The 10,898-nt window shown below is 39.1% G+C and overlaps 1 protein-coding gene across 2 annotated transcripts in view; it reads right to left on the bottom strand.

Annotated features, from left to right (window-relative positions):
* Window positions 1–372: 372 nt before the first annotated feature.
* The window catches only part of LOC121454383 (solute carrier family 22 member 19-like), a 51,666-nt gene continuing 41,140 nt past the window's right edge, over window positions 373–10,898 (bottom strand). For both annotated transcript variants that reach the window (XM_041661685.1, XM_041661686.1), the window contains exons 7-10: window positions 6,156–6,370; window positions 4,810–4,918; window positions 1,908–2,111; window positions 373–688 (exon numbers count right to left, since the gene is read on the bottom strand). In XM_041661685.1, the coding sequence (XP_041517619.1) occupies window positions 628–688; window positions 1,908–2,111; window positions 4,810–4,918; window positions 6,156–6,370 (589 nt within the window). In that variant the 3' untranslated portion in view covers window positions 373–627. The remainder of the gene's footprint in view (window positions 689–1,907; window positions 2,112–4,809; window positions 4,919–6,155; window positions 6,371–10,898) is intronic.

Raw genomic sequence — 10,898 nt, 5'->3', positions numbered from 1 at the left:
GAGAGCTCACTGACTCTGGACTGATAATGAAACCTATACCAGACCAAACTAGGCCCACTGAACGTGGAAGACAGTTTTGTGGCTTGGGAAGTCTGTGAGACCACTGGTAGTGGGACCAGGATTTATCCCTAGTGCTTGAACTTGCATTTTGGAAGCCATTCTTTTTGGAGAGATACCTTGCTCAGCCTAGATATAGAGGGGAGGAACTCGGTCCTGCCTCAAAGTGATGTGTCAGACTTGACTCCACTTGGGAAGCATTACTCTCTCTGAGGAATGGATAGGGAGCTGGGGTGGGCAGAAGAACAGGGGAGCAGAAAGAGAGGAGAGAGTGGGAACTGAAAGAGGTATGTAAAATGAGAAAAGACTGTTTTTAAAAAATAAATTTAATTTAAAAAATACATAAAAATAAAAATATCTCTGAAGGTTTATTTCACTGTGTTATAGTTTCTTTAATTTTGCTATTGGATAATATATGTATCAATTGAAAATGGCAATTTTAAATTTTATACAAATTTTCCACTATATTGCTATTTGCTGAAAATGTTTGCTATATTCAGAGTGATCATGGATCATCATAAATCTGAGTGATAGTTTTCTTATCTTGCTTCTTGTTCAGATTCCAGTTCCTTAAAACTGTGTCACTTTGATGAAAGCATCTTTCTGCTTTGCTTGTCTGGAGATTCTCCTTCTGTAACATATACAGCGAACATCAAATCACATAACAGTGAAACTGAGGACACAGAAAACTGACATCCTCTGCACTATTTAGAGCAAACTCATCCTTCACCCAACTTCTCCTTAAAACATCCATTATTTCTGACAAATGACTTAAATACACCTTGTGCATAAAAGGCCAACCACTCTGGCAACCTCTCCAGTTTTGGTTGTCAACTTGACATACCTGAGAAGAAAGAACTTTGGATGAGGAATTGACTCATCACCAGATTAGCCTGTGGCATGCCCTTGGAGCATTTTCTTGATTGCTAATTAATATAAGAGGGCGCAGCCCACTGTGGGTGGTACCATCCTTACACAGATAACCTGCACTCTATATGAAAGGTATCTGAGCAAGCCAGAGGAAGCAAACTAGTAAGTAACATTCCTTGGTTAGTTTCTTCTTCAAGATCCTCTCTTGGCTTCCCTCAGTGATGGACACTAACTTATAGACTAAAATAAATCCTTTTTTCTTTAAACTGCATTTAGTCAGTGTTTTATCACAGTCACAGAGAGGCAAACTAGGACACTTTCTACCTTGCTTATTATGGAATTCGCCAAGGAGGTTTAGTTGGGGGAAAGTAATGGAAACGCACTAACAGTTTTGAAATCTTGCCCATTTTTTCACATTCTATGTTCCCTTTATTAACCAGTCCCTTCTTCTCACTGATGAACTCTTTCATTCCTAATGAAACACATAATCTGAATTTCATGGAAAAAACAAGAGTCCTTCTCTCTAAAATATGTCATCTGTGGCAGGTCCTTTAGACCTATGTGTAATTTCCTTTAAATAATTTAGTGACCATTGCACACTCAAGCATATAGATACTGTCAGTTTTAGACAGCTTCCAGCACTTTCTAGATATGAGAAATGAAATGATATTTGTATTTGAGCATGCTTGTGAAATATCATCAAGGATATATGTTTCATACAAGGTCAGAGAGGGCAAAAGACACATACTCTTGTCCTATTTATATGTGAATCTCCCAATACAGTCTAGATAGAACTGGTCTTTGCTATCCAGTGACTTTCAAGACACATATGAAACCATTGTATAAATGGATATGCAAAGGGTTCCTATACCAAACACAATTTCCATGTGTAAACAGAAAAAGAATCTACCTAGTTACTAGTCTGCCTGGAACAGAGTGATTTGGGAGACAAGGTTGTTTCACAGCAGGGTTCTACTCACTCTTTTTCTATATCTTGGATGGAGTCAGGCAAAGGCTTATTCTTGGTCTCAGGAAGAAGAAGGACAATAAGGCTACTGAGGATGGGAGAGGCTCCATAGATGATCCATGGTAGGTAGTCAAAGTATGTCTTGAGGATCATACACAGAGGAGACAGGGCTGACCCAATACTTCCAAAAATTCCAATGATTCCTAAAGCAGTTGCCCTTGAGCACAAAACAGAATGCAGAAATAACTGCATGAGGATGCACATTTGAAATCTGTGATTTAGAATCTTACATTGCTTATGAAAATCAGCAGTGTATTTTGGCATAAAAAAATGTTGATAACTTTAATCTTGTTTTCCCATTTCTGTTTCATTTGATAGTGTCAAGATCATAACATTAAATCACCCACTTATCACTTATAAAACCATACATAGAAAAATAAATACCCCGAGTTTTCTCTACTATGCTGATCCTAGACGTTAGCTTTTGTGTATATGTGTGCATGGGGCGGAAGCATAGGGTCGAAGCTAAGAAACTAGAGTGAGGACAATGAGGGAAAAGGAAACTATCTTAAGTGAGAAAGAGGTCAATGGCACACACGTGACACAGAAGGAGGAGGGCAGTAATGACAGGGATGGAAGTAACTAGCAGAAGGGGATTTGAGGGACAAAAGGAGCAGAGTAACCAAAACAGGGTGGATGTGAAAGTGTATAATAAGCCTATTATTCTTCACGCCTTTAAATCAGCTTTTTAAAACTGATTTTTTTAAAGTAAAAAGAAAAATTAAAGTAGATATAGTTGCCTTTTCTGGGTTCCAAATACTATTTTAGATTTAATTAGTGATACATTAGTAGATTTAGCAGTAACTAACAAAAAAAAAGTGACTTGAGGAAACTTTGGACATACTTTGTTGTTATTGTCACAATCAATTATTTAAGATAACTATCCTATCAATGAGATTGAATGAACTAAAAAGCCAACAACATGACTCTGTGACACTCACCAAAATTAATGTCTGATGAAGGAAACTTGCCTCACAAGGCCTGCCAGAAATACAGACTCCAGAATATCTGTTGCTTCTGCCTGTAATGTTCTGTGTGCTAGTTACATTCTTTCCATAACCTGTATACATGTGTATCTCATAAATACATTCCTGATCTACTGGGCATTTTTATCTGTGGATTGTCAAGAAGATGGCTCTTCCTTAGCTGTGTTCCTTAGCTGTGTATGGATAATGTTAGCCTACACAGACTTCTGATAAATAAAACAAATACAAAGAGATGCTGCCCAGCTCAGGAGTTTTCAGTTTCCATTAAAAGCTGTCCTAGAGCACAGCTTAATAAAACAGCCGCAATTTCCCCAGCAGCCAAGATAACCATACACTATCAACTGATATAAAACTTTAAAGTGGCTTTTAGATCATTCCAGGTGTTTTGCTAATTGGATTTTAAGATAAACTATTATCAAAAGAGTACAATCTTATTTACTAGGACATGTAGACATCTGTATGATTTGCTGAGTCAAGGTAAATAGTGCCAAGTAACCTAATTGCAGTACCAGGGACAATAATTAACTCTCTGCATGGATTCCTAACCTCAGTTTTATGATCTTTGTTCAGATACCACGGGACAGGAGTCTCCGACTGGCCAGGGCTAGCTACAAAATGCAAACGTCATAGCCCCAAAATAGAGTTACAAGTCTGCCTTTCTATGGTCTAGGGATACATACTGGACAGAAAAATATATCTTAAGATTCAAAATATTTTTAATGTCATTGTGCTTTGGCATGTGCTGAATGGGCTCCTCTGCCCCTTGCTCCTGCAGATTGAGCTGCTGCATTCTCTCTGAAGACCCATTTGTAAACAAACAATTCCCCCTTCCAAGAAAGCCTGGCCTTATGACCACTAATCACAAAATGTTTTTAAGATGTATTTTATACTCTAAAGTATAGGTTAGAACACACCATTTCCTTATATCTCTTATTAGTTTAGTTCTATAAGCCTACCTCTATAGATAAGATAGCAAAAAAAGACTTCTCCCTTTACAGCCACGTTTGCAGCCCACTAGTTAGGGAGTAAACTGAAAGTGCTCTTTTCTTTCCATCTGGATCTATTGCACTATGAGTTGCTGAGATGACTCTGTTTCTTATCATTTACTGAAGAAGCAGATGGATGCCTTCAAGATTTTGTGGGTCTTATATAAGCTAGGTAGAACAAAGAGAGTTAGCAGATTCTGAGGCAGAAGCTGGAGTAGAAGCTGGCAGAAATTTGCAAAAATGTGAAAGAATAAGGAATGTAGAAAAATAAGAATGGAAGAAGAGAAGAAAGAGGAGAAGAAGAAGAAGAAGAAGAAGAAGAAGAGGAGGAGGAGGAGGAGGAGGAGGAGGAGGAGGAGGAGGAGGAAGAGGATGAGGATGTAACTGAGAATTGGAATTAGAATTGAGACAGAGAATTAGAACTGAAAGATTATAGACAATTAGGACAGAAGAATTAGAATAGAGGCAGAAGAATAAAGAGTGAACAATAAAGGGTACATGACTTATCTACATGTGGTGAGCAGATTGTTTGCATGAGCCCTTAGATACTAGTTCCTTTCCTTATTGTAGTGCCTCTTGAACCCTGAGCAAAGACTTTTAAGGTTGGACCTTAAAAGCCTTCAATAAAGCCTGATGACTTTATTTCAGTCCCTGAGACCAGAAGTGAATCAGTTCCTGAAAGTTATCTTCTGATCTCTACGGACAGATGGTAGCAAGCACATACCTACATAAACACCTATCGTACACACACATGCACACACAGTCAATTAATTAATTAAATTTAATTAATTAAAGGTAAATGTCAAAAAATATTTAGGAGTGGATGAGCTAAGAAAAGTTTGTTCTAACCCTGACAGTGAACCTTGAGTCTGGAGTCTTGTACCTGATTGTGGTGGGGAGCAGCTCATTTGCATGCACAAGGGTACTGCTAGCAGCGACAAAAGAAAATGTGCCTCCCACAGTTGCCAAAACCAAACGTGCAATCTGCATTTCTAGAGAGAAGAAGACCAAGAACCATCATGAAATCGGAGCTCTGGAGATTTGCATTTCCCAAATCTCAAATGGAAAACATCCTTACTGGGGATGTAAAATGGTGTACAGAAAGTGTGCAGAGGCAGAATTTCCTCAGTAGCTAATAATTAAAAAAGGGTGGCTTGTCTACTACATATATTAGTTTATGGAGAGTTAAAGCCTCCAAGAACTGGATTCATATGCCTTAAATCTCTTGATATTTGCTCAAGAAGTAGAAAACTGGGTGAGTTCAAAAAGAGCTCACTTTCATCTTCTCTACCCGGTTTCTCAGCAATTGCTCATGCAGAATGTAGGAACAACATGGAGAAATGACTAAGGCCTACACGCTCATTCAGAGTCTCAGGAAATTTAAGTCCACTATTGATGTAGAATCATGTCATGAAAAGACAGAAGTCCTACAGTAGTGTGCAAGCTGGAGATTGGTTTGGTTATTTTAAATATAAATATATAGATATAGATATATAGATATATATATAAAATAATGTCTCAAGACTCGAGAATAAGGACGGCTGCTAGGAAACATATCAGACTTTGGAAATCACTCAAGGAAAGTTTCAGAAAGTCATTTTCTACTCAGGTCAGTGTCACATAATATTCAAAAAAAGTGAGCAAAAAAAGACAGCATTGCTAAATTTGAGAGTTACAGCACTGTGCAGCACTTGTTATAAGTCCATTTCATTCAACAGAGTCAGTTCTAACAGTCTTGATGCTTAGTTCATTAATACTTTCATGTACTTCAATACAAGTGATGTTTATTTTCTTGATAGAATTTCCAAATGAGGTGGTACTTGTGATCTCATATTATCAGGCTCATAAGTTCTAACTGTACAGAGTTCAGAAAATAAGTTGTTACTAAGGCTGAAGTGAGGAGGCAGAGCTAAACAGATGAGGAAACAGTCTACTGTGGTCATTTTCAATCAGGATATAAGGTCTTACATGAACTAACAGAACTTGGAAATGATTGGCACCAGTTTCCACATATACCTTGAGTATAATAAACATCCATCTACTAAAACCAAACATGACTGACTATTGGCTCTTCTCTGGGAATCTTAAAGGAATAGTATGCCCCAAATGCCCAGATTGGTCACAACAAATCCTTAGACTGTATTTTGTTCTGATTTCATAGGTGGGCCCAAAAGTCCTAAGGAAACAGGAGGAGATAATTTCTTTGCTCACCCTGTGTTCTTTCCTCACCTTGAGGCACAAATTCTGTGGCCAAAATGGAAACTCCAAACAGGGATAAGATTAACAGTTGACTTATTCTACGGCCCATGTGATTCAGCAAAACCATTCCAAGTAAATTGGCTGGAATGATGACTATGCCAAAAAGACACTGCAATAAGAAGACATTAGTCCTTAGGTGCTGGAGGTTGACCAGCAGGCCAAGCACAGATATCCATGTCAAAAATCTGTAAAGAACAAAGAAAGTTGTATCATGAGTTTGGAATTTATTTCAAAGCAAAGTTAATGTCAGCTTTAGTTGTTAAAATATAAAGGGATAGCTTTATTAGGTCCCCAAAGTGTCAGTGATGTTGGCAGTGGTTCAGCATCCACCTGAGCTGGGTTTTACTAGAAAACAGAACCCTAAAGCATTTCTCAGAAGCCCTTAAAATCTGACTGAATGCTCCTAACTGTAGCTGTTAGCATCTCATCTGTCTGACAGAGTTCCCATTTTAACCACCTGACTGTTCCATCTTCTGAGCAGCATCCTTTTCCATGCACCCACATAAAACCCAACAAGCTTCTGCAGCTACTGCTGTCCTCAAGAGTCTGAGGCAGTTTGACACTTTTTTTTTTAATTAAATGGTTCTTTCTATCTACCAAAAATGACTATGTTTGGTTGTTTCTCATTGTGCTTGCTTATATTTGGTGTCAAAATCCAAGAGACACCTGTACCCATGTTGGGGAACCAGTCCCTCCTTTAGCCAAACCAAACCCTGCCACTGGGCTCTTCCATGGTACAGACCATTTGCCCATGCCACGCATCATATTTGACTAGCGTCTCTGTCCTCATTTCTCTTAAATTCCTACCTACTTCTCACAGACTTGAGCAAGTGCCCTTCTCTCAGACAGCTTCAAATTTTCTATCACACTCACTGAAGCCTGTTACATCTTGTTGTACACCAGGCAGTCTCTCAAACCCTCGCCCCTAGAACCTTTCACTTGGATGGGGACAACCATCTCTCAAAATCTGCAAATTCACTTGAAAACTCCAATTCACTAGGGGACAACCTCTGGATTGAGCTTCCATCCAGAGGGACTTACTCCATCCCACCCTGCCCCCACCCTACCCCCCACTGTTCCCTTCTGCATCCTTATGAACTGTTATCCTTAAATCTTTGTACTTGTTTATGTCATTGGTCTCCTCCTTCTAACAGATCTTCTAGTTACAGTTGCCAGTATCTGGACTTGGAAGAAAAGACTTTTCCTAACCATTTTCTATCTACTTTTAGCTCTTGATGGTAGAATTCCTTTTCTGCCATCCCTTTCTCTTCTCTCCATCATCTCATCAACCATAGAATCCTCCCACTCTTGGCCAGATGCCGCCACTTCTCCTGCATACTTTCTCAATCTCCTTCCCTCTTCAGACTTCAAATTTCATTGGGCCTTACTACCTTATTTTTGCTAAAAACTAGAAAATCTGTCTCAATGGCCAGAAAGATAGTACATCAAGCTTCCAAATTCACAAATTGTAACAAGTTCTGCCACCACCGAAGCAAATGACTAAATGCCTTTGTTATTCTCCACTCTAGAAAATCCCTTCTCTCCAAGCCATTGTCTGTGCTCTCTTTAATTGCACCTCCCTCTGAGCACTGGATTCAGCCTTACAGGGACTCAAATGTCTTTTGGGTTTGGATGATATTGAAATATTGTCATATTTGTTCTACCCTACTAATAAGCTGACTCTGAAGTTGAAATTTGGCCTGCTCTAGACCCAAGCATGTTTATTTAAAAGTTTCTTCCAATGCCTCTGTCCTGTATCAGGCTAGCCACCTGAGAATGTAACAGAAAAAAGAGAGAGCAAAACAGAACAGCCCAGGAAAAAGACACTATGTGCTTGAGAAAAGCTAAGAGGCAAACTGTCTCCAATAGAGGTTACAAATGATGAAGTATAATTATGGATGTTTAACTTTCTGAATTTTTCCCCCAACTTTTTTCCCTTGATCTTATTTACTATCTTTGAAACTTTTGCTAAAATTTAAACTGTCTTTATCTCAGGATTTGTAAGTTCATTGGGTGTGGTTTAAAAAAAATCTGTAACAAAAAAGCTAATTTGAATTTTATAACTTAGTTGATAACTAAAATATCTATACAGCATACCATATATGTAACTTGGATTAAAATTCTTGCTTATATGAAATAGGATTTACTAATAACATATGTTTGATAATTAAGAATTATAATTTCCTTAAGGTTATAAAGATCTATTCAGGTTAACAGGAACTAATTTAAAGATATTTGCCTAACCACTTATAACTTAAAGATACGTGTCTAGCAACTTATGTGTTAGTGTATTTGACTTTAACTATTTAGATAGTTTTTGTTTTGCTTTGTTTCAAAAACAGGGTTTCACTGTGTGGCCCTAGCTGCCCTGTAACTCACTCTGTAGACCAGGCTGGTCTTGAACTCACAGAGATCTGCCTGCCTGTGCCTCCTGAGTACTGGGATTAAAGGTATGCACCACCACTTCCCAGTTTATTTGGATAAATTGAGTCATACGAGAAACTGTGATATTTTATAGAAGTACATTTTATAAAAGATGTGCCTCATTTTTAAAAGAACCTCATATTCCTGATACTTTTATAGGTACTGGCTGATTTTTTTTTTTACTATTTCTTTATGTTCCAGTGATGATTTAAAAATACTTGCCTTTTCAGTGACTAATCTCAATAATCAAGCACCTATGGAATTATAGCAAATGAATAAATGTTTATGTAAGTTATAATAGTCTAAAAAGGTGATTTAAGGTATGTGAAAATAAGACCTAAAATAATACATATGACACTTGAAAATCCAATGTTTAATGTATTACTCAATTGAGTTCTGATAAGATATATCAATTTAGTCTTGGTAACAGTTGAAAGCACTGGCAACTAAAGCCTTTTTTCAAGATAATTAAAATTATCAGTCACTGGCTCAAAATTTTTAAACTTCCTTTAGATGTTTTCTTTTCTAAATATAGAGCTTAAAAGGATTGGGTTGAGGGATGGATGGAGGGGGAGAGTAATGAAAGAGATGACCTGACAAGGGGGGGCATTTTGGGGTCAGGTAGGAACCTGATGCAAAAGAAACTCATATGAATCTATAAAGATGACCCCAGCATAGACTCCTAGCAACAGTGGATAGGTAGCCTGAACTAGCCATCTCCTTTAATCAGACTGGTAACTACCCCAAACACCATTGGAGAGCTTTTATCCAGTAACTGATGGAAATAGATACAAGCCCTGAGCCAAACCTGGGGAATCCTGTTTGGAGAGGGATGAAGGGTTGTATGAGACAAGAGGGTCAAGCTCATCACAAGGGAACCCACAGAAGCAACTGACCTGCTCTTAGGAGCTCACAGACTATGAACCAACAGCTAGGGAGCTTGCATAGGACCAGCCTAGGCACTCTGCACATGTGTGATGGTTGCATGGCTTGATCTACCTGTGGAACTCCTAGCAGTGGGAGTGGGGCCATTCTTAATGCTTTAGCTGGCTTTTGGGAACCTGTTCCTATTCTGGGCTGTCTTTAGCTGGCTTTTGGGAACCTGTTCCTATTCTGGGCTGTCTTTAGCTGGCTTTTGGGAACCTGTTCCTATTCTGGGCTGTCTTTAGCTGGCTTTTGGGAACCTGTTCCTATTCTGGGTTGTCTTTTCCAGCCTTAATACAAAAAAAAAAAAGCTTAGTCCTACTTCACTTGATAATGCCATGCTTTGCTGGCACCTCTGCGAGATCTGCCCCTTTCTGAACAGAGGTGGAAGAGTTGGGGAGGGGGTTAGAGGGGAAGTGGATAGAGGGAATGTGAGGAGGGAGGTGGGAAGCTGTGGTCAAGATGTAAAATAATTTTTTTTTTGATTTTTCGAGACAGGGTTTCTCCGTAGCTTTTGGTTCCTGTCCTGGAACTAGCTCTTCTAGACCAGGCTGGCCTCGAACTCACAGAGATCTGCCTGCCTCTGCCTCCCGAGTGCTGGGATTAAAGGCGTGCGCCACCACCGCCTGGCGTAAAATAAATTTTAAAAAATTTAATTGACTTTTAAAAAGTGCTTCTCCTTGTGCTGGAGACAACTCTGTCCAACCCATGTCTACCCAGTCCCTTTCATGTGGTGATGTGAAGAAAATAGTCCAGAAGAAAGAGTGCCCGTGTTTCTGTCCTAGAACCATCTTCTAGGCCCTCAAGCTCTCTCTCCTCTTTGTTCTCTTTTTTGCCAGGAAGATTTTGTCTTATTATAGATGAACATTCATGTTTCTGTTGGTAATTTTTCAGGCTTTATTTTTGCTATGACTCAAAGGCGCACACCTGCTTAAGCTGTTTGCAGACATGTATTAACCCCTTATCCTACAGCAAGGATTCCAGTGCAGATGAAAACAGGCAGTGGTACTGATGCCCTCTTCTCATCAACACTCATGTAAGCTTCAGGGAATCATGACTTGCTCCATCTGCCACAGCTCAGACCTGCTCCAGATCCCTCGTCTGTCCGATAAGTACTCCTGTCAGCTTAAGCTCTCCTGCCTACCACCTGCCACTGAGGGTGGGTCCTTTCCTACCCTGGGTCTTGAGGTTCCTTTTCTCCCTCCCAACCACCAAGACTATGTGACAGAACTAAAAATTTCAAATATATGTCTAAGATTCCTCTAAGTTCCTTAGTTTTATCTTCTATCCATAGTTTCTACCTATCCCAGCAGATTTCTACCCAACTGGCAAATTCTATCCAGAAATCAATCTTGGCTCTACTAT

This window comes from Microtus oregoni, unplaced genomic scaffold, assembly GCF_018167655.1.
Source record: "Microtus oregoni isolate MIOR12 unplaced genomic scaffold, Mior012 000012F_ref0000307, whole genome shotgun sequence".
Taxonomy (NCBI): Eukaryota; Metazoa; Chordata; class Mammalia; order Rodentia; family Cricetidae; genus Microtus; species Microtus oregoni.
Note: the sequence above shows the minus strand (reverse complement) of the source record. Positions and strands in the feature narration are given on the sequence as shown.